This window comes from Polypterus senegalus, chromosome 5 (genome assembly GCF_016835505.1).
Source record: "Polypterus senegalus isolate Bchr_013 chromosome 5, ASM1683550v1, whole genome shotgun sequence".
Taxonomy (NCBI): Eukaryota; Metazoa; Chordata; class Cladistia; order Polypteriformes; family Polypteridae; genus Polypterus; species Polypterus senegalus.
Genome location: NC_053158.1, coordinates 197,392,020 through 197,416,692, shown reverse-complemented (window position 1 = coordinate 197,416,692; position 24,673 = coordinate 197,392,020). Strand labels below are relative to the sequence as shown.

The window sequence follows — 24,673 nt, the reverse complement described above, 5'->3', positions numbered from 1 at the left end:
CAACATTCATCCTTGTCATCTTTAACTTTTTGTAAGCTTTTTCTAAAACTATATATATCCAGATTTTACTATCAGTCCTATTGTCTGTTATTCTTTGTTCTCTTTGCATTATTGTTTCTGTAATAAATACCATGCTGCTATTAACTTTCTATGCTTTGTCTTAATGTCTACAGTGATTTAAGTAATAAAGTAGATTTCTTTGAGCACCTGGTGCAGCTAGAGAGTTGCCTTTTCCTCTGTGCTCCGGGATTTATTAAGGGCTGAGGGTGACAGCTCCACCCAAAAGTAGGGAACAGTACAAAAGTAAGGTATTCATGGCTGATAAATGGCCTATAGTCAAGGATGCTGAGCCTTTGTATGTTTGAATATTTTCACAGAGAACAAAAGCAATATTTAGGTCTGAGATATATTTAAAACATTGTATACTGTTCGTGCCAATAATAAGTAAGTCTCTTGAAGTGCTGGGAGAGTGACAGGCTGTGTTATTGTGGTGTTATGGGTCCACAGCTCGTTGAGTAAAGGCCATTTTTAAATAAGTAATCTATGTGCTCGCAGCTTAGTGAGGGGACGTTGGGCCATAGTGGGCCGCAGGACGATCCGTAGGGTGTGGGCGTTTCTCACCTAGTGCACAGGTGAGGAACTCCCCACATTCATGATTGTCCCGTGGCTAATGCTGCAGCTGCTGTGGCCCTCGTCATTTTAAAAAGAAGCGCGAGTCAGTTTTCAAGGGGGGAAAAAAATGGAGAGAGAAAGGAAAGGAGAGGACGGAGGTTACCGGGAGCAGGAGAGGAAGCAGGTCGGTGAAAGAGAGAGAGAGCCGCGAAGAGCGGAGCGGACGTGCGGCGAATGAGCGCGTGGACAGCTGCGTGGAAGCTGGGTGTTAGGCCGACACCCAGACGTTTGTGTTGATGTCGCTCCCGCTGAGCGATCAGGTAGCGGGAGTGACCAAGGGAAGGCGACTGGCCGCAGTGAGGTCATTGAAAGGCAGCTGAAGTCGGGAGACTTGGTGCTGGAATCCCCAACGTGAGCGACCTGGCGTTGTGGGAAACCAAGTTCTCCGGGACTGGGATGAGTGCCATACCGAGCCAGGGATCGGGAGGTCTCCAGTCTCGAATGTGTGATGTAGGAGGGCAGCTGCAGAGAGCGTCTTGCCTGCTGCGAAGCCCAAACGGGATATGCAGGTGAGACGCTAACAAACGCTAAAAAACGATGCACCGGATTTGTTTGTTGTTTTAAAGACTGCTCCCAAAGAAACATTTTACCTCTCGTTTTAAAGGATTGTTTTTCTATTGATTTTAACCTCCTCGTTTTCATTTAATGGATTATTTATTGAAGAACTTGGAGTACTGCACTATTTATGAACACTGTTTTTGTTTTGTTGATTTTTAATAAAAGCACTGTTGCACTTTTTGCACCACCCCTTGCTCAATTGTTTATTTGCCTCCATTGACTAGCTCACTCGGCAACATTATCGACGGTGTTGGGTTCAAGGGTTCCCAAACAGCCAAAGGAGCGTGGAGCCAGAACCCACATCGTCACAGTTATTCCTAAGGAAATTGTGTGGTTTAAAGTGCCAGAGTTTAACCAATTGTGTGTGTCATTCATGGGGCACTATTTTGGTTAGGGTCTGTGTGTATGTGTATAGCTATATATGTGTGTGTTAATCTTAAGGTGCAGCAGTAGACCAACATTTTAAGTGCCAAGCAGGGACAATCTCATAACCTCACTGAGTGACTTTCCAGTCTGTTACCAATGTGAGCTGTCTCTACAGTATTGAAGCTGGCAGCACACTGCCCTTTAAACAGGAAAGGCATTCTGAGGATCATTGATCTGTTTGACAAAGATTGGGAAAGCACGTATTCCACAAGCCTAGAGAAGATTCAAGATGGGGAAGGTGGGAATTTAGGATTGAAAAGTTAACAGTGAAATGGAAAATATCAGAATCTTAATTACATGGCAGATGCATTGAATTGCTGCCACGCTGTTTGGATTGTTACATTGGTTGCCTGTGTCATTCAGAATTGACTTAAATACTACTGTGAAATACTACTAATGGTTTATAAAGCCTTAGAAAATATTGTCCCTTCATATATTTTAGAATGCCTCTCCCCTACTCTTCAAGCTGGACCCTTAGATCTTCGAATGGTGGTCTGCTAATAATTCCTAGTGCCAAGCTTAGAAGAGGTAGTGAGGCGGTTTTGTGATGTTATTCACCTTTGATCTGGAATACTTTATCTATGGAAATTCGGCAAGCTAATACTGTGGATCATTTTAAAAAACTGATACTCATTATTTTAATATTGATTTTCTGTAGCTACTTTTCAGTTCTATTCCTAATAGACTACACGTGCAAAGAATTCTTAAGGGATCTGCAATCTGAACTTATCCCCACTATTCTCTGCTGTCTTGTCTGGTTCTTCTGTGGTGGTGATTTGTGTCACTACCACCTGATGAAGAGACCATGCAACCTCCAGAGATGATGGAATGAAGGTGGGAGTCTCAAGCTGTCTATGAGACCATGTTCATCAAATCCTACTATGTGAAGCATGAAAACTAAGGGGTTTGATTTAGGAATATTTATGTTAGGTAGAATGTCAAATGAGGGATGGGAGGACTTTTACCCTTGGAGTACATGCAGATTTTTTTTTTAATCTCCAGCCTACCTGGACTTTCTGTCCTCCAGATAGCTGACTTTCACTAAAAAGTGAAGTCAAATAAAACCACTTCACACTTGCATCATTTTCCAGAATTTCTAAAATGAAAGACATCCCCCAAAACGAATCCTTCTGCCAAAAATATACTGGCTGGAAACAAATAGTATAAAATATATTTTGAAGATTTTGTCAGTTAACTTTCCATATAGAAAAAAAGAAAGTGTTTAAATTTGCAGAGTTCTCAAAAAAAGCAAACTCATTTGTGCCCATCACTCATAGACTAACATTAATTTAAAACACAAACACCAAGTACACTTACAGTATGACAAAACTTCTCTTCCAAAATTTTCAAACAAGGTGCTCAGTGTAAATATTTGATGAGTAGATTACAAAAAACAAGCAGTGACTGGCATTCAGGTCAAAATAATATCTCACAAAGGCACTCCCCTCCTGCAATCTCCATTATTCTCAATGTAAAGTATGACTAGATAGCCAACAGATGGTAGCTTATAAAGAACCTCTATAACAGTTTCAGAATAGGAAAGAATTCATGGAGAGGAAGCAAACTCCTGTGTAAAGCAGATTTTGTTCATAACAGATTAAACAACAGATATGTTTGTAATACCCTAAACAAAAACCTTGAGTTTTGCAAAGATTGCAAATTGACAGTTATGTGGAAAATATCAGATCATTAATTATCAGCCATATGAGCTGAGTTTTTGTCATGGGGTTGGGATGTTTAGAAAAAAAATAATATGCAAATTAGAAAAAAATATTCTAATTATCATACCTTCTTCTTTTAAAGGAATTTCTGCTGCACTCGAAGAACCTGCATGAAAAAAATGAATTGCATAGCATTAGGTCTGATTAGAGTTTGTGTTTAATCCTTGCAGAACCACTGATGAAATAAGCGCTGAAAAGAGACAATCACACAACCTCACTGAGCAACATTCCTTCAGTCAGCACTGTGAGCCTTCTGTACTGAAACAGGTGGCATGCTGCCCTTCCATCAGCTTATACAGCACCTCTGGAGGAGATCTGTGTCTTAACATCTTAAGTACTACATTATTGCAAATCACTTTCAAAGCAGACGTCTAGTATTAGTAGTAAAACTTATAATTCTTTCAATGAGAGCAAAAATTCCCCAAAAACCTGTAGAGTGTTGGAGTTAAGCACCTCATATGCAGACAGACTCGTGTTGTCCAGGTAGACTAAAACATAGACGTTCTGCAGAGAGCTTTGGTTGGTACTCAGTATCTGCAGAATGTGTGCAAAGGCTTTAAACTGGCAGACACAAGTGCTAATTGGGTGATGCAATTGTAGTGTGCAGTAAATATGATGAATATCTCTTATGTCACCATGATGTATGCCTTAAATTAGTTAGGTTTATATCCATGATTTTTTGCACTCATATGAATCAATCTAAGTAGGTTTCTGCTATATATGCATGCTATTAACATGTTACGCTCTCTCTACGGTTGTTGGGTGTCAAGTAGTAGTAAGTGATGTGGGGTAAAAAATCTGTAAATTTTGTTCTGTATTTGCATTCTATTTTGCTCAAGACATCAACAGATGAACTAAATTCAGGACACATCAAAGCATATCCTCTTCCCAGTTGTACCTCACTTTTAAAACAGCTATTCCAACAAAGGAAGGAAGACATGCTGGTGCATAAGGCTATCGATTAGTTTATAACGTGTGCATCTGGGACAACAAGTAGCTAAATTGGTTCACAGACTGGAAAAGGAAGACACACCAGTAGGTATTTAGCAACATCAAAAAGTTTTATACTTTGGGAAAACAGACAGTGAATTCATTCATCAGATTCACAGCAAGCCAATCAGAATATCTAACAATCATATCTTGCAAAACCCCCGGTAGAATTTTGTAATAAATATGCCTTGTCTGAAGAGCGACATACGACGGAGGAAGAAGAAGGGACAGAGATGTCAGAAAAGATCAGAGTGACAGCAACATGCGGCTGTTTCCATTTGATCATTAATTAAGCATCTAATGAACAACTATGAATGCTAGATCACAAGCTGCCTACAACATTCATCCTTGTCATCTTTAACTTTTGTAAGCTTTTTCTAAAAACTATATATATCCAGATTTTACTATCAGTCCTATTGTCTGTTATTCTTTGTTCTCTTTGTATTATTGTTTCTGTAATAAATACCATGCTGCTATTAACTTTCTATGCTTTGTCTTAATGTCTACAGTGATTTAAGTAATAAAGTAGATTTCTTTGAGCACCTGGTGCAGCCAGAGAGTTGCCTTTTCCTCTGTGCTCCGGGATTTATTAAGGGCTGAGGGTGACAGCTCCACCCAAAAGTAGGGAACAGTACAAAAGTAAGGTATTCATGGCTGATAAATGGCCTATAGTCAAGGATGCTGAGCCTTTGTATGTTTGAATATTTTCACAGAGAACAAAAGCAATATTTAGGTCTGAGATATATTTAAAACATTGTATACTGTTCGTGCCAATAATAAGTAAGTCTCTTGAAATGCTGGGAGAGTGACAGGCTGTGTTATTCCTAAGGCAATTGTGTGGTTTAAAGTGCCAGAGTTTAACTAATTGTGTGTGTCATTCATGGGGCACTATTGTGGTTAGGGTCTGTGTGTATGCGTATAGCTATATATGTGTGTGTTAATCTTAAGGTGCAGCAGTAGACCAACATTTTAAGTGCCAAGCAGGGACAATCTGATAACCTCACTGAGTGACTTTCCAGTCTGTTACCAATGTGAGCTTTCTCTACAGTATTGAAGCTTGCAGCACACTGCCCTTTAAACAGGAAAGGCATTCTGAGGATCATTGATCTGTTTGACAAAGATTGGGAAAGCACGTATTCCACAAGCCTAGAGAAGATTCAAGATGGCTGGTGGGAATTTAGGATTGAAAAGTTAACAGTGAAATGGAAAATATCAGAATCTTAATTACATGGCAGATGCATTGAATTGCTGCCACGCTGTTTGGATTGTTACATTGGTTGCCCGTGTCATTCAGAATTGACTTAAATACTACTGTGAAATACTACTAATGGTTTATAAAGCCTTAGATAATATTGTCCCTTCATATATTTTAGAATGCCTCTCCCCCTACTCTTCAAGCTGGACCCTTAGATCTTCGAATGGTGGTCTGCTAATAATTCCTAGTGCCAAGCTTAGAAGAGGTAGTGAGGCGGTTTTGTGATGTTATTCACCTTTGATCTGGAATACTTTATCTATGGAAATTCGGCAAGCTAATACTGTGGATCATTTTAAAAACTGATACTCATTATTTTAATATTGATTTTCTGTAGCTACTTTTCAGTTCTATTCCTAATAGACTACACGTGCAAAGAGTTCTTAAGGGATCTGCAATCTGAACTTATCCCCACTATTCTCTGCTGTCTTGTCTGGTTCTTCTGTGGTGGTGATTTGTGTCACTACCACCTGATGAAGAGACCATGCAACCTCCAGAGATGATGGAATGAAGGTGGGAGTCTCAAGCTGTCTATGAGACCATGTTCATCAAATCCTACTATGTGAAGCATGAAAACTAAGGGGTTTGATTTAGGAATATTTATGTTAGGTAGAATGTCAAATGAGGGATGGGAGGACTTTTACCCTTGGAGTCCATGCAGATTTTTTTAATCTCCAGCCTACCTGGACTTTCTGTCCTCCAGATAGCTGACTTTCACTAAAAGTGAAGTCAAATAAAACCACTGCACACTTGCATCATTTTCCAGAATTTCTAAAATGAAAGACATCCCCAAAACGAATCCTTCTGCCAAAAATATACTGGCTGGAAACAAATAGTATAAAATATATTTTGAAGATTTTGTCAGTTAACTTTCCATATAGAAAAAAAGAAAGTGTTTAAATTTGCAGAGTTCTCAAAAAAAGCAAACTCATTTGTGCCCATCACTCATAGACTAACATTAATTTAAAACACAAACACCAAGTACACTTATGACAAAACTTCTCTTCCAAAATTTTCAAACAAGGTGCTCGGTGTAAATATTTGATGAGTAGATTACAAAAACAAGCAGTGACTGGCATTCAGGTCAAAATAATATCTCACAAAGGCACTCCCTCCTGCAATCTCCATTATTCTCAATGTAAAGTATGACTAGATAGCCAGCAGATGGTAGCTTATAAAGAACCTCTATAACAGTTTCAGAATTGGAAAGAATTCATGGAGAGGAAGCAAAGTCCTGTGTAAAGCAGATTTTGTTCATAACAGATTAAACAACAGATATGTTTGTAATACCCTAAACAAAACCTTGAGTTTTGCAAAGATTGCAAATTGACAGTTATGTGGAAAATATCAGATCATTAATTATCAGCCATATGAGCTGAGTTTTTGTCATGGGGTTGGGATGTTTAGAAAAAATAATATGCAAATTAGAAAAAATATTCTAATTATCATACCTTCTTCTTTTAAAGGAATTTCTGCTGCACTCGAAGAACCTGCATGAAAAAATGAATTGCATAGCATTATGTCTGATTAGAGTTTGTGTTTAATCCTTGCAGAACCACTGATGAAATAAGCGCTGAAAAGAGACAATCACACAACCTCACTGAGCAACATTCCTTCAGTCAGCACTGTGAGCCTTTTGAACTGAAACAGGTGGCATGCTGCCCTTCCATCAGCTTATACAGCACCTCTGGAGGAGATCTTTGTCTTAACATCTTAAGTACTACATTATTGCAAATCACTTTCAAAGCAGACGTCTAGTATTAGTAGTAAAACTTATAATTCTTTCAATGAGAGCAAAAATTCCAAAAACCTGTTGTGTTTGGAGTTAAGCACCTCATATGCAGACAGACTCGTGTTGTCCAGGTAGACTAAAACATAGACGTTCTGCAGAGAGCTTTGGTTGGTACTCAGTATCTGCAGAATGTGTGCAAAGGCTTTAAACTGGCAGACACAAGTGCTAATTGGGTGATGCAATTGTAGTGTGCAGTAAATATGATGAATATCTCTTATGTCACCATGATGTATGCCTTAAATTAGTTAGGTTTATATCCATGATTTTTTGCACTCATATGAATCAATCTAAGTAGGTTTCTGCTATATATGCATGCTATTAACATTTTACGCTCTCTCTAAGGTTGTTGGGTGTCAAGTAGTAGTAAGTGATGTGGGGTAAAAAAATCTGTAAATTTTGTTCTGTATTTGCATTCTATTTTGCTCAAGACATCAACAGATGAACTAAATTCAGGACACATCAAAGCATATCCTCTTCCCAGTTGTACCTCACTTTTAAAACAGCTATTCCAACAAAGGAAGGAAGACATGCTGGTGCATAAGGCTATCGATTAGTTTATAACGTGTGCATCTGGGACAACAAGTAGCTAAATTGGTTCACAGACTGGAAAAGGAAGACACACCAGTAGGTATTTAGCAACATCAAAAAAGTGTTATACTTTGGGAAAACAGACAGTGAATTCATTCATCAGATTCACAGCAAGCCAATCAGAATATCTAACAATCATATCTTGCAAAACCCCCGGTAGAATTTTGTAATAAATATGCCTTGTCTGAAGAGCGACATACGACAGAGGAAGAAGAAGGGACAGAGATGTCAGAAAAGAACAGAGTGACAGCAACATGCGGCTGTTTCCATTTGATCATCAATTAAGCATCTAATGAACAACTATGAATGCTAGATCACAAGCTGCCTACAACATTCATCCTTGTCATCTTTAACTTTTTGTAAGCTTTTTCTAAAAACTATATATATCCAGATTTTACTATCAGTCCTATTGTCTGTTATTCTTTGTTCTCTTTGCATTATTGTTTCTGTAATAAATACCATGCTGCTATTAACTTTCTATGCTTTGTCTTAATGTCTACAGTGATTTAAGTAATAAAGTAGATTTCTTTGAGCACCTGGTGCAGCTAGAGAGTTGCCTTTTCCTCTGTGCTCCGGGATTTATTAAGGGCTGAGGGTGACAGCTCCACCCAAAAGTAGGGAACAGTACAAAAAGTAAGGTATTCATGGCTGATAAATGGCCTATAGTCAAGGATGCTGAGCCTTTGTATGTTTGAATATTTTCACAGAGAACAAAAGCAATATTTAGGTCTGAGATATATTTAAAACATTGTATACTGTTCGTGCCAATAATAAGTAAGTCTCTTGAAGTGCTGGGAGAGTGACAGGCTGTGTTATTGTGGTGTTATGGGTCCACAGCTCGTTGAGTAAAGGCCATTTTTAAATAAGTAATCTATGTGCTCGCAGCTTAGTGAGGGGACGTTGGGCCATAGTGGGCCGCAGGACGATCCGTAGGGTGTGGGCGTTTCTCACCTAGTGCACAGGTGAGGAACTCCCCACATTCATGATTGTCCCGTGGCTAATGCTGCAGCTGCTGTGGCCCTCGTCATTTTAAAAAGAAGCGCGAGTCAGTTTTCAAGGGGGGAAAAAAATGGAGAGAGAAAGGAAAGGAGAGGACGGAGGTTACCGGGAGCAGGAGAGGAAGCAGGTCGGTGAAAGAGAGAGAGAGCCGCAAGAAGCGGCGGACGTGCGGCGAATGAGCGCTCGTGGACAGCTGCGTGGAAGCTGGGTGTTAGGCCGACACCCAGACGTTTGTGTTGATGTCGCTCCGCTGAGCGATCAGGTAGCGGGAGTGACCAAGGGAAGGCGACTGGCCGCAGTGAGGTCATTGAAAGGCAGCTGAAGTCGGGAGACTTGGTGCTGGAATCCCCAACGTGAGCGACCTGGCGTTGTGGGAAACCAAGTTCTCGGGACTGGGATGAGTGCCATACCGAGCCAGGGATCGGGAGGTCTCCAGTCTCGAATGTGTGATGTAGGAGGGCAGCTGCAGAGAGCGTCTTGCCTGCTGCGAGCCCAAACGGGATATGCAGGTGAGACGCTAACAAACGCTAAAAAACGATGCACCGGATTTGTTTGTTGTTTTAAAGACTGCTCCCAAAGAAACATTTTACCTCTCGTTTTAAAGGATTGTTTTTCTATTGATTTTAACCTCCTCGTTTTCATTTAATGGATTATTTATTGAAGAACTTGGAGTACTGCACTATTTATGAACACTGTTTTGTTTTGTTGATTTTTAATAAAAGCACTGTTGCACTTTTTGCACCACCCCTTGCTCAATTGTTTATTTGCCTCCATTGACTAGCTCACTCGGCAACATTATCGACGGTGTTGGGTTCAAGGGTTCCCAAACAGCCAAAGGAGCGTGGAGCCAGAACCCACATCGTCACAGTTATTCCTAAGGAAATTGTGTGGTTTAAAGTGCCAGAGTTTAACCAATTGTGTGTGTCATTCATGGGGCACTATTTTGGTTAGGGTCTGTGTGTATGTGTATAGCTATATATGTGTGTGTTAATCTTAAGGTGCAGCAGTAGACCAACATTTTAAGTGCCAAGCAGGGACAATCTCATAACCTCACTGAGTGACTTTCCAGTCTGTTACCAATGTGAGCTGTCTCTACAGTATTGAAGCTGGCAGCACACTGCCCTTTAAACAGGAAAGGCATTCTGAGGATCATTGATCTGTTTGACAAAGATTGGGAAAGCACGTATTCCACAAGCCTAGAGAAGATTCAAGATGGGGAAGGTGGGAATTTAGGATTGAAAAGTTAACAGTGAAATGGAAAATATCAGAATCTTAATTACATGGCAGATGCATTGAATTGCTGCCACGCTGTTTGGATTGTTACATTGGTTGCCTGTGTCATTCAGAATTGACTTAAATACTACTGTGAAATACTACTAATGGTTTATAAAGCCTTAGAAAATATTGTCCCTTCATATATTTTTAGAATGCCTCTCCCCCTACTCTTCAAGCTGGACCCTTAGATCTTCGAATGGTGGTCTGCTAATAATTCCTAGTGCCAAGCTTAGAAGAGGTAGTGAGGCGGTTTTGTGATGTTATTCACCTTTGATCTGGAATACTTTATCTATGGAAATTCGGAAGCTAATACTGTGGATCATTTTAAAAAACTGATACTCATTATTTTAATATTGATTTTCTGTAGCTACTTTTCAGTTCTATTCCTAATAGACTACACGTGCAAAGAATTCTTAAGGGATCTGCAATCTGAACTTATCCCCACTATTCTCTGCTGTCTTGTCTGGTTCTTCTGTGGTGGTGATTTGTGTCACTACCACCTGATGAAGAGACCATGCAACCTCCAGAGATGATGGAATGAAGGTGGGAGTCTCAAGCTGTCTATGAGACCATGTTCATCAAATCCTACTATGTGAAGCATGAAAACTAAGGGGTTTGATTTAGGAATATTTATGTTAGGTAGAATGTCAAATGAGGGATGGGAGGACTTTTACCCTTGGAGTACATGCAGATTTTTTTTTTAATCTCCAGCCTACCTGGACTTTCTGTCCTCCAGATAGCTGACTTTCACTAAAAGTGAAGTCAAATAAAACCACTTCACACTTGCATCATTTTCCAGAATTTCTAAAATGAAAGACATCCCCCAAAACGAATCCTTCTGCCAAAAATATACTGGCTGGAAACAAATAGTATAAAATATATTTTGAAGATTTTGTCAGTTAACTTTCCATATAGAAAAAAAGAAAGTGTTTAAATTTGCAGAGTTCTCAAAAAGCAAACTCATTTGTGCCCATCACTCATAGACTAACATTAATTTAAAACACAAACACCAAGTACACTTACAGTATGACAAAACTTCTCTTCCAAAATTTTCAAACAAGGTGCTCAGTGTAAATATTTGATGAGTAGATTACAAAAAAAACAAGCAGTGACTGGCATTCAGGTCAAAATAATATCTCACAAAGGCACTCCCCTCCTGCAATCTCCATTATTCTCAATGTAAAGTATGACTAGATAGCCAACAGATGGTAGCTTATAAAGAACCTCTATAACAGTTTCAGAATAGGAAAGAATTCATGGAGAGGAAGCAAACTCCTGTGTAAAGCAGATTTTGTTCATAACAGATTAAACAACAGATATGTTTGTAATACCCTAAACAAAAACCTTGAGTTTTGCAAAGATTGCAAATTGACAGTTATGTGGAAAATATCAGATCATTAATTATCAGCCATATGAGCTGAGTTTTTGTCATGGGGTTGGGATGTTTAGAAAAAAAATAATATGCAAATTAGAAAAAAATATTCTAATTATCATACCTTCTTCTTTTAAAGGAATTTCTGCTGCACTCGAAGAACCTGCATGAAAAAAATGAATTGCATAGCATTAGGTCTGATTAGAGTTTGTGTTTAATCCTTGCAGAACCACTGATGAAATAAGCGCTGAAAAGAGACAATCACACAACCTCACTGAGCAACATTCCTTCAGTCAGCACTGTGAGCCTTCTGTACTGAAACAGGTGGCATGCTGCCCTTCCATCAGCTTATACAGCACCTCTGGAGGAGATCTATGTCTTAACATCTTAAGTACTACATTATTGCAAATCACTTTCAAAGCAGACGTCTAGTATTAGTAGTAAAACTTATAATTCTTTCAATGAGAGCAAAAATTCCCCAAAAACCTGTAGAGTGTTGGAGTTAAGCACCTCATATGCAGACAGACTCGTGTTGTCCAGGTAGACTAAAACATAGACGTTCTGCAGAGAGCTTTGGTTGGTACTCAGTATCTGCAGAATGTGTGCAAAGGCTTTAAACTGGCAGACACAAGTGCTAATTGGGTGATGCAATTGTAGTGTGCAGTAAATATGATGAATATCTCTTATGTCACCATGATGTATGCCTTAAATTAGTTAGGTTTATATCCATGATTTTTTGCACTCATATGAATCAATCTAAGTAGGTTTCTGCTATATATGCATGCTATTAACATGTTACGCTCTCTCTAAGGTTGTTGGGTGTCAAGTAGTAGTAAGTGATGTGGGGTAAAAATCTGTAAATTTTGTTCTGTATTTGCATTCTATTTTGCTCAAGACATCAACAGATGAACTAAATTCAGGACACATCAAAGCATATCCTCTTCCCAGTTGTACCTCACTTTTAAAACAGCTATTCCAACAAAGGAAGGAAGACATGCTGGTGCATAAGGCTATCGATTAGTTTATAACGTGTGCATCTGGGACAACAAGTAGCTAAATTGGTTCACAGACTGGAAAAGGAAGACACACCAGTAGGTATTTAGCAACATCAAAAAAGTGTTATACTTTGGGAAAACAGACAGTGAATTCATTCATCAGATTCACAGCAAGCCAATCAGAATATCTAACAATCATATCTTGCAAAACCCCGGTAGAATTTTGTAATAAATATGCCTTGTCTGAAGAGCGACATACGACGGAGGAAGAAGAAGGGACAGAGATGTCAGAAAAGATCAGAGTGACAGCAACATGCGGCTGTTTCCATTTGATCATTAATTAAGCATCTAATGAACAACTATGAATGCTAGATCACAAGCTGCCTACAACATTCATCCTTGTCATCTTTAACTTTTTGTAAGCTTTTTCTAAAAACTATATATATCCAGATTTTACTATCAGTCCTATTGTCTGTTATTCTTTGTTCTCTTTGTATTATTGTTTCTGTAATAAATACCATGCTGCTATTAACTTTCTATGCTTTGTCTTAATGTCTACAGTGATTTAAGTAATAAAGTAGATTTCTTTGAGCACCTGGTGCAGCTAGAGAGTTGCCTTTTCCTCTGTGCTCTGAGATTTATTAAGGGCTGAGGGTGACAGCTCCACCCAAAAGTAGGGAACAGTACAAAAAGTACGGTATTTATGGCTGATAAATGGCCTATAGTCAAGGATGCTGAGCCTTTGTATGTTTGAATATTTTCACAGAGAACAAAAGCAATATTTAGGTCTGAGATATATTTAAAACATTGTATACTGTTCGTGCCAATAATAAGTAAGTCTCTTGAAATGCTGGGAGAGTGACAGGCTGTGTTATTCCTAAGGCAATTGTGTGGTTTAAAGTGCCAGAGTTTAACTAATTGTGTGTGTCATTCATGGGGCACTATTGTGGTTAGGGTCTGTGTGTATGCGTATAGCTATATATGTGTGTGTTAATCTTAAGGTGCAGCAGTAGACCAACATTTTAAGTGCCAAGCAGGGACAATCTGATAACCTCACTGAGTGACTTTCCAGTCTGTTACCAATGTGAGCTTTCTCTACAGTATTGAAGCTGGCAGCACACTGCCCTTTAAACAGGAAAGGCATTCTGAGGATCATTGATCTGTTTGACAAAGATTGGGAAAGCACGTATTCCACAAGCCTAGAGAAGATTCAAGATGGCTGGTGGGAATTTAGGATTGAAAAGTTAACAGTGAAATGGAAAATATCAGAATCTTAATTACATGGCAGATGCATTGAATTGCTGCCACGCTGTTTGGATTGTTACATTGGTTGCCCGTGTCATTCAGAATTGACTTAAATACTACTGTGAAATACTACTAATGGTTTATAAAGCCTTAGATAATATTGTCCCTTCATATATTTTAGAATGCCTCTCCTCCTACTGTTCAAGCTGGACCCTTAGATCTTCGAATGGTGGTCTGCTAATAATTCCTAGTGCCAAGCTTAGAAGAGGTAGTGAGGCGGTTTTGTGATGTTATTCACCTTTGATCTGGAATACTTTATCTATGGAAATTCGGCAAGCTAATACTGTGGATCATTTTAAAAAACTGATACTCATTATTTTAATATTGATTTTCTGTAGCTACTTTTCAGTTCTATTCCTAATAGACTACACGTGCAAAGAGTTCTTAAGGGATCTGCAATCTGAACTTATCCCCACTATTCTCTGCTGTCTTGTCTGGTTCTTCTGTGGTGGTGATTTGTGTCACTACCACCTGATGAAGAGACCATGCAACCTCCAGAGATGATGGAATGAAGGTGGGAGTCTCAAGCTGTCTATGAGACCATGTTCATCAAATCCTACTATGTGAAGCATGAAAACTAAGGGGTTTGATTTAGGAATATTTATGTTAGGTAGAATGTCAAATGAGGGATGGGAGGACTTTTACCCTTGGAGTACATGCAGATTTTTTTTTTAATCTCCAGCCTACCTGGACTTTCTGTCCTCCAGATAGCTGACTTTCACTAAAAGTGAAGTCAAATAAAACCACTGCACACTTGCATCATTTTCCAGAATTTCTAAAATGAAAGACATCCCCCAAAACGAATCCTTCTGCCAAAAATATACTGGCTGGAAACAAATAGTATAAAATATATTTTGAAGATTTTGTCAGTTAACTTTCCATATAGAAAAAAAGAAAGTGTTTAAATTTGCAGAGTTCTCAAAAAAAGCAAACTCATTTGTGCCCATCACTCATAGACTAACATTAATTTAAAACACAAACACCAAGTACACTTATGACAAAACTTCTCTTACAAAATTTTCAAACAAGGTGCTCAGTGTAAATATTTGATGAGTAGATTACAAAAAAAACAAGCAGTGACTGGCATTCAGGTCAAAATAATATCTCACAAAGGCACTCCCCTCCTGCAATCTCCATTATTCTCAATGTAAAGTATGACTAGATAGCCAGCAGATGGTAGCTTATAAAGAACCTCTATAACAGTTTCAGAATTGGAAAGAATTCATGGAGAGGAAGCAAAGTCCTGTGTAAAGCAGATTTTGTTCATAACAGATTAAACAACAGATATGTTTGTAATACCCTAAACAAAACCTTGAGTTTTGCAAAGATTGCAAATTGACAGTTATGTGGAAAATATCAGATCATTAATTATCAGCCATATGAGCTGAGTTTTTGTCATGGGGTTGGGATGTTTAGAAAAAATAATATGCAAATTAGAAAAAATATTCTAATTATCATACCTTCTTCTTTTAAAGGAATTTCTGCTGCACTCGAAGAACCTGCATGAAAAAAATGAATTGCATAGCATTATGTCTGATTAGAGTTTGTGTTTAATCCTTGCAGAACCACTGATGAAATAAGCGCTGAAAAGAGACAATCACACAACCTCACTGAGCAACATTCCTTCAGTCAGCACTGTGAGCCTTTTGAACTGAAACAGGTGGCATGCTGCCCTTCCATCAGCTTATACAGCACCTCTGGAGGAGATCTTTGTCTTAACATCTTAAGTACTACATTATTGCAAATCACTTTCAAAGCAGACGTCTAGTATTAGTAGTAAAACTTATAATTCTTTCAATGAGAGCAAAAATTCCAAAAACCTGTTGTGTTTGGAGTTAAGCACCTCATATGCAGACAGACTCGTGTTGTCCAGGTAGACTAAAACATAGACGTTCTGCAGAGAGCTTTGGTTGGTACTCAGTATCTGCAGAATGTGTGCAAAGGCTTTAAACTGGCAGACACAAGTGCTAATTGGGTGATGCAATTGTAGTGTGCAGTAAATATGATGAATATCTCTTATGTCACCATGATGTATGCCTTAAATTAGTTAGGTTTATATCCATGATTTTTTGCACTCATATGAATCAATCTAAGTAGGTTTCTGCTATATATGCATGCTATTAACATTTTACGCTCTCTCTAAGGTTGTTGGGTGTCAAGTAGTAGTAAGTGATGTGGGGTAAAAAATCTGTAAATTTTGTTCTGTATTTGCATTCTATTTTGCTCAAGACATCAACAGATGAACTAAATTCAGGACACATCAAAGCATATCCTCTTCCCAGTTGTACCTCACTTTTAAAACAGCTATTCCAACAAAGGAAGGAAGACATGCTGGTGCATAAGGCTATCGATTAGTTTATAACGTGTGCATCTGGGACAACAAGTAGCTAAATTGGTTCACAGACTGGAAAAGGAAGACACACCAGTAGGTATTTAGCAACATCAAAAAAGTGTTATACTTTGGGAAAACAGACAGTGAATTCATTCATCAGATTCACAGCAAGCCAATCAGAATATCTAACAATCATATCTTGCAAAACCCCCGGTAGAATTTTGTAATAAATATGCCTTGTCTGAAGAGCGACATACGACAGAGGAAGAAGAAGGGACAGAGATGTCAGAAAAGAACAGAGTGACAGCAACATGCGGCTGTTTCCATTTGATCATCAATTAAGCATCTAATGAACAACTATGAATGCTAGATCACAAGCTGCCTACAACATTCATCCTTGTCATCTTTAACTTTTTGTAAGCTTTTTCTAAAACTATATATATCCAGATTTTACTATCAGTCCTATTGTCTGTTATTCTTTGTTCTCTTTGCATTATTGTTTCTGTAATAAATACCATGCTGCTATTAACTTTCTATGCTTTGTCTTAATGTCTACAGTGATTTAAGTAATAAAGTAGATTTCTTTGAGCACCTGGTGCAGCTAGAGAGTTGCCTTTTCCTCTGTGCTCCGGGATTTATTAAGGGCTGAGGGTGACAGCTCCACCCAAAAGTAGGGAACAGTACAAAAGTAAGGTATTCATGGCTGATAAATGGCCTATAGTCAAGGATGCTGAGCCTTTGTATGTTTGAATATTTTCACAGAGAACAAAAGCAATATTTAGGTCTGAGATATATTTAAAACATTGTATACTGTTCGTGCCAATAATAAGTAAGTCTCTTGAAGTGCTGGGAGAGTGACAGGCTGTGTTATTGTGGTGTTATGGGTCCACAGCTCGTTGAGTAAAGGCCATTTTTAAATAAGTAATCTATGTGCTCGCAGCTTAGTGAGGGGACGTTGGGCCATAGTGGGCCGCAGGACGATCCGTAGGGTGTGGGCGTTTCTCACCTAGTGCACAGGTGAGGAACTCCCCACATTCATGATTGTCCCGTGGCTAATGCTGCAGCTGCTGTGGCCCTCGTCATTTTAAAAAGAAGCGAGTCAGTTTTCAAGGGGGGAAAAAAATGGAGAGAGAAAGGAAAGGAGAGGACGGAGGTTACCGGGAGCAGGAGAGGAAGCAGGTCGGTGAAAGAGAGAGAGAGCCGCAAGAGCGGCGGACGTCGGCGAATGGCGCCGTGGACAGCTGCGTGGAAGCTGGGTGTTAGGCCGACACCCAGACGTTTGTGTTGATGTCGCTCCCGCTGAGCGATCAGGTAGCGGGAGTGACCAAGGGAAGGCGACTGGCCGCAGTGAGGTCATTGAAAGGCAGCTGAAGTCGGGAGACTTGGTGCTGGAATCCCCAACGTGAGCGACCTGGCCGTTGTGGGAAACCAAGTTCTCCGGGACTGGGATGAGTGCCATACCGGAGCCAGGGATCGGGAGGTCTCCAGTCTCGAATGTGTGATGTAGGAGGGCAGCTGCAGAGAGCGTCTTGCCTGCTGCGAAGCCCAAACGGGATATGCAGGTGAGACGCTAACAAACGCTAAAAACGATGCACCGGATTTGTTTGTTGTTTTAAAGACTGCTCCCAAAGAAACATTTTACCTCTCGTTTTAAAGGATTGTTTTTCTATTGATTTTAACCTCCTCGTTTTCATTTAATGGATTATTTATTGAAGAACTTGGAGTACTGCACTATTTATGAACACTGTTTTTGTTTTGTTGATTTTTAATAAAAGCACTGTTGCACTTTTTGCACCACCCCTTGCTCAATTGTTTATTTGCCTCCATTGACTAGCTCACTCGGCAACATTATCGACGGTGTTGGGTTCAAGGGTTCCCAAACAGCCAAAGGAGCGTGGAGCCAGAACCCACATCGTCACAGTTATTCCTAAGGAAATTGTGTGGTTTAAAGTGCCAGAGTTTAACCAATTGTGTGTGTCATTCATGGGGCACTATTTTGGTTAGGGTCTGTGTGTATGTGTATAGCTATATATGTGTGTGTTAATCTTAAGGTGCAGCAGTAGACCAACATTTTAAGTGCCAAGCAGGGACAATCTCATAACCTCACTGAGTGACTTTCCAGTCTGTTACCAATGTGAGCTGTCTCTACAGTATTGAAGCTGGCAGCACACTGCCCTTTAAACAGGAAAGGCATTCTGAGGATCATTGATCTGTTTGACAAAGATTGGGAAAGCACGTATTCCACAAGCCTAGAGAAGATTCAAGATGGGGAAGGTGGGAATTTAGGATTGAAAAGTTAACAGTGAAATGGAAAATATCAGAATCTTAATTACATGGCAGATGCATTGAATTGCTGCCACGCTGTTTGGATTGTTACATTGGTTGCCTGTGTCATTCAGAATTGACTTAAATACTACTGTGAAATACTACTAATGGTTTATAAAGCCTTAGAAAATATTGTCCCTTCATATATTTTTAGAATGCCTCTCCCCCTACTCTTCAAGCTGGACCCTTAGATCTTCGAATGGTGGTCTGCTAATAATTCCTAGTGCCAAGCTTAGAAGAGGTAGTGAGGCGGTTTTGTGATGTTATTCACCTTTGATCTGGAATACTTTATCTATGGAAATTCGGCAAGCTAATACTGTGGATCATTTTAAAAAACTGATACTCATTATTTTAATATTGATTTTCTGTAGCTACTTTTCAGTTCTATTCCAAATAGACTACACGTGCAAAGAATTCTTAAGGGATCTGCAATCTGAACTTATCCCCACTATTCTCTGCTGTCTTGTCTGGTTCTTCTGTGGTGGTGATTTGTGTCACTACCACCTGATGAAGAGACCATGCAACCTCCAGAGATGATGGAATGAAGGTGGGAGTCTCAAGCTGTGTATGAGACCATGTTCATCAAATCCTACTATGTGAAGCATGAAAACTAAGGGGTTTGATTTAGGAATATTTATGTTAGGTAGAATGTCAAATGAGGGATGGGAGGACTTTTACCCTTGGAGTACATGCAGATTTTTTTTTTAATCTCCAGCCTACCTGGACTTTCTGTCCTCCAGATAGCTGACTTTCACTAAAAAGTGAAGTCAAATAAAACCACTTCACACTTGCATCATTTTCCAGAATTTCTAAAATGAAAGACATCCCCCAAAACGAATCCTTCTGCCAAAAATATACTGGCTGGAAACAAATAGTATAAAATATATTTTGAAGATTTTGTCAGTTAACTTTCCATATAGAAAAAAAGAAAGTGTTTAAATTTGCAGAGTTCTCAAAAAAAGCAAACTCATTTGTGCCCATCACTCATAGACTAACATTAATTTAAAACACAAACACCAAGTACACTTACAGTATGACAAAACTTCTCTTCCAAAATTTTCAAACAAGGTGCTCAGTGTAAATATTTGATGAGTAGATTACAAAAAAAACAAGCAGTGACTGGCATTCAGGTCAAAATAATATCTCACAAAGGCACTCCCCTCCTGCAATCTCCATTATTCTCAATGTAAAGTATGACTAGATAGCCAACAGATGGTAGCTTATAAAGAACCTCTATAACAGTTTCAGAATAGGAAAGAATTCATGGAGAGGAAGCAAACTCCTGTGTGAAGCAGATTTTGTTCATAACAGATTAAACAACAGATATGTTTGTAATACCCTAAACAAAAACCTTGAGTTTTGCAAAGATTGCAAATTGACAGTTATGTGGAAAATATCAGATCATTAATTATCAGCCATATGAGCTGAGTTTTGTCATGGGGTTGGGATGTTTAGAAAAAAAATAATATGCAAATTAGAAAAAAATATTCTAATTATCATACCTTCTTCTTTTAAAGGAATTTCTGCTGCACTCGAAGAACCTGCATGAAAAAAAAATAAATTGCATAGCATTATGTCATATTAGAGTTTGTGTTTAATCCTTGCAGAACCACTGATGAAATAAGCGCTGAAAAGAGACAATCACACAACCTCACTGAGCAACATTCCTTCAGTCAGCACTGTGAGCCTTTTGAACTGAAACAGGTGGCATGGTGCCCTTCCATCAGTTTATACAGCACCTCTGGAGGAGATCTGTGTCTTAACATCTTAAGTACTACATTATTGCAAATCACTTTCAAAGCAGACGTCTAGTATTAGTAGTAAAACTTATAATTCTTTCAATGAGAGCAAAAATTCCCCAAAACCTGTTGAGTGTTTGGAGTTAAGCACCTCATATGCAGACAGACTCGTGTTGTCCAGGTAGACTAAAACATAAACGTTGTGCAGAGAGCTTTGGTTGGTACTCAGTATCTGCAGAATGTGTGCAAAGGCTTTAAAGTGGCAGACACAAGTGCTAATTGGGTGATGCAATTGTAGTGTGCAGTAAATATGATGAATATCTCTTATGTCACCATGATGTATGCCTTAAATTAGTTAGGTTTATATCCATGATTTTTTGCACTCATATGAATCAATCTAAGTAGGTTTCTGCTATATATGCATGCTATTAACATGTTACGCTCTCTCTACGGTTGTTGGGTGTCAAGTAGTAGTAAGTGATGTGGGGTAAAAAATCTGTAAATTTTGTTCTGTATTTGCATTCTATTTTGCTCAAGACATCAACAGATGAACTAAATTCAGGACACATCAAAGCATATCCTCTTCCCAGTTGTACCTCACTTTTAAAACAGCTGTTCCAACAAAGGAAGGAAGACATGCTAGTGCATAAGGCTATCGATTTGTTTATAACGTGTGCATCTGGGACAACAAGTAGCTAAATTGGTTCACAGACTGGAAAAGGAAGACACGCCAGTAGGTATTTAGCAACATCAAAAAAGTGTTATACTTTGGGAAAACAGACAGTGAATTCACTCATCAGATTCACAGCAAGCCAATCAGAATATATAACAATCATATCTTGCAAAACCCCCAGTAGAATTTTGTAATAAATATGCCTTGTCTGAAGAGCGACATACGACGGAGGAAGAAGAAGGGACAGAGATGTCAGAAAAGAACAGAGTGACAGCAGCATGCAGCTGTTTTCATCTGATCATCAGATAAGCATCTAATGAACAACTATGAATGCTAGATCACAAGCTGCCTACAACATTCATCCTTGTCATCTTTAACTTTTTGTAAGCTTTTTCTAAAAACTATATATATCCAGATTTTACTATCAGTCCTATTGTCTGTTATTCTTTGTTCTCTTTGTATTATTGTTTCTGTAATAAATACCATGCTGCTATTAACTTTCTATGCTTTGTCTTAATGTCTACAGTGATTGAAGTAGTAAAGTAGATTTCTTTGAGCACCTGGTGCAGCTAGAGAGTTGCCTTTTCCTCTGTGCTCTGAGATTTATTAAGGGCTGAGGGTGACAGCTCCACCCAAAAGTAGGGAACAGTACAAAAAGTACGGTATTTATGGCTGATAAATGGCCTATAGTCAAGGATGCTGAGCCTTTGTATGTTTGAATATTTTCACAGAGAGCAAAAGCAATATTTAGGTCTGAGATATATTTAAAACATTGTATACTGTTCGTGCCAATAATAAGTAAGTCTCTTGAAGTGCTGGGAGAGTGACAGGCTGTGTTATTTCTAAGGCAATTGTGTGGTTTAAAGTGCCAGAGGTTAACCAATTGTGTGTGTCATTCATGGGGCACTATTTTGGTTAGGATCTGTGTGTATGCGTATAGCTATATATGTGTGTGTTAATCTTAAGGTGCAGCAGTAGACCAACATTTTAAGTGCCAAGCAGGGACAATCTGATAACCTCACTGAGTGACTTTCAAGTCTGTTACCAATGTGAGCTTTCTCTATAGTACTGAAGCTTGCAGCACACTGCCCTTTAAACAGGAAAGGCATTCTGAGGATCATTGATCTGTTTGACAAAGATTGGGAAAGCACGTATTCCACAAGCCTTGAGAAGATTCAAGATGGCAGGTGGGAATTTAGGATTGAAAAGTTAACAGTGAAATGGAAAATATCAGAATCTTAATTACATGGCAGATGCATTGAATTGCTGCCACGTATTTTGGATTGTTACATTGGTTGCCCGTGTCATTCAGAATTGACTTAAATACTACTGTGAAATACTACTAATGGTTTATAAAGCCTTAGATAATATTGTCCCTTCATATATTTTAGAATGCCTCTTCCCCTACTCTTCATGCTGGACCCTTAGATCTTCGAATGGTGGTCTGCTAATAATTCCTAGTGCCAAGCTTAGAAGAGGTAGTGAGGCGGTTTTGTGCTGTTATTCATCTTTGATCTGGAATACTTTATCTATGGAAATTCGGCAAGCTAGTACTGTGGATCATTTTAAAAAACTGATACTCATTATTTTAATTTTGATTTTCTGAAGCTACTTTTCAGTTCTATTCCTAATAGACTACACGTGCAAAGAATTCTTAAGGGATCTGCAATCTGAACTTATCCCCACTATTCTCTGCTGTCTTGTCTGGTTCTTCTGTGGTGGTGATTTGTGTCACTACCACCTGATGAAGAGACCATGCAACCTCCAGAGATGATGGAATGAAGGTGGGAGTCTCGAGATGTCTATGAGACCATGTTCATCAAATCCTACTATGTGAAGCATGAAAACTAAAGGGTTTGATTTAGGAATATTTATGTTAGGTAGAATGTCAAATGAGGGATGGGAGGACTTTTGCCCTTGGAGTCCATGCAGATTTTTTGTTTAATCTCCAGCCTACCTGGACTTTCTGTCCTCCAGATAGCTGACTTTCACTAAAAAGTGAAGTCAAATAAAACCACTTCACACTTCACACATCATTTTCCATAATTTCGAAAATTAAAGACATCACCCAAAATGAATCCTTCTGCCAAAAATATACTATACTGGCTAGAAACAAATAGTATAAAATATATGTTAAAGATTTTGTCAGTTAACTTTCCATATAGAAAAAAAGAAAGTGTTTAAATTTTCAGAGTTCTCAAAAAAAGCAAACTCATTTGTGCCCATCACTCATAGACTAACAGTAATTTAAAACACAAACACCAAGTACACTTACAGTATGACAAAACTTCTCTTCCAAAATGTTCAAACAAGGTGCTCAGTGTAAATATTTGATGAGTAGATTACAAAAAAAACAAGCAGTGACTGGCATTCATGTCAAAATAATATCTCACAAAGGCACTCCCCTCCTGAAATCTCCATTATACTCAATGTAAAGTATGACTAGATAGCCAGCAGATGGTAGCTTATAAAGAACCTCTATAACAGTTTCAGAATAGGAAAGAATTCATGGAGAGGAAGCAAACTCCTGTGTAAAGCAGATTTTGTTCATAACAGATTAAACAACAGATATGTTTGTAATACCCTAAACAAAAACCTTGAGTTTTGCAAAGATTGCAAATTGACAGTTATGTGGAAAATATCAGATCATTAATTATCAGCCATATGAGCTGAGTTTTTGTCATGGGGTTGGAATGTTTAGAAAAAAAAAAAAATATGTAAATTAGAAACAAATATTCTAATTATCATACCTTCTTCTTTTAAAGGAATTTCTGGTGCACTCGAAGAACCTGCATGAAAAAAAAATGAATTGCATAGCATTATGTCTGATTAGAGTTTGTGTTTAATCCTTGCAGAACCACTGATGAAATAAGAGCTGAAAAGAGACAATCACACAACCTCACTGAGCAACATTCCTTCAGTCAGCACTGTGAGCCTTCTGTACTGAAACAGGTGGCATGCTGCCCTTCCATCAGCTTCTACAGCACCTCTGGAGGAGATTTGTGTCTTAACTCTGTTACCAATGTCAGCTTTCTCTACATTATTGAAGCTCGCAGCACACTGCCCTTTAAACAGGAAAGACATTCTGAGGGTCTTTGATCTGTTCGACAAAGATTGGAAAAGCATGTATTCCACAAGCCTTGAGAAGATTTAAGATGGCAGGTGGGAATTTAGGAGTTAAAAGTTAACAGTGAAATGGAAAATATCTGAATCTTAATTACATGACAAATGCATTGAATTGCTAGCACGGTGTTTGGATTGTTATACTCAATATGTTAAGTTGAAAGTAAATTCTAATTATCATACCTTGTTTTTCTAAATGAGTTTCTGGTGTAGTCAAAGAACCTGCAGAAAGAAAAAAAAATAATAATTTGTACAGCAGTTTTTCTGATTTGAGTTTGTGAGTAATCCTTGCAGAACCATTGATGAATTAAGTTCTGAAAACTGACCATAACACAACCTCACTGAGTAACTTTTCTCTCTGTCAGCACAGTGAGCCTTCTCAATATAGGACTGAAGCAGACAGGTGTTCAACAATGATAGGATAAATTTACATTACACAAGCTTCATGAAGATTGAGGAAGACTGTTGTGGACTTTCAAGAAGAGATGAGAAATAGGAGTCTCATGCAGAAATTAGTGCATTCATCTTTTATGTAA

The 24,673-nt window shown here is 38.6% G+C and overlaps 1 protein-coding gene across 1 annotated transcript in view; it reads right to left on the bottom strand.

Moving 5' to 3' along the window:
* The window catches only part of LOC120529789 (up-regulator of cell proliferation-like), a 128,392-nt gene that overhangs the window by 34,097 nt on the left and 69,622 nt on the right, over positions 1 to 24,673 (bottom strand). Inside the window, 7 exon segments of the mRNA XM_039753925.1 lie at positions 3,445 to 3,483; positions 7,071 to 7,109; positions 11,770 to 11,808; positions 15,406 to 15,444; positions 20,105 to 20,143; positions 23,765 to 23,803; positions 24,321 to 24,359. Of these exon segments, the coding sequence (XP_039609859.1) occupies positions 3,445 to 3,483; positions 7,071 to 7,109; positions 11,770 to 11,808; positions 15,406 to 15,444; positions 20,105 to 20,143; positions 23,765 to 23,803; positions 24,321 to 24,359 (273 nt within the window).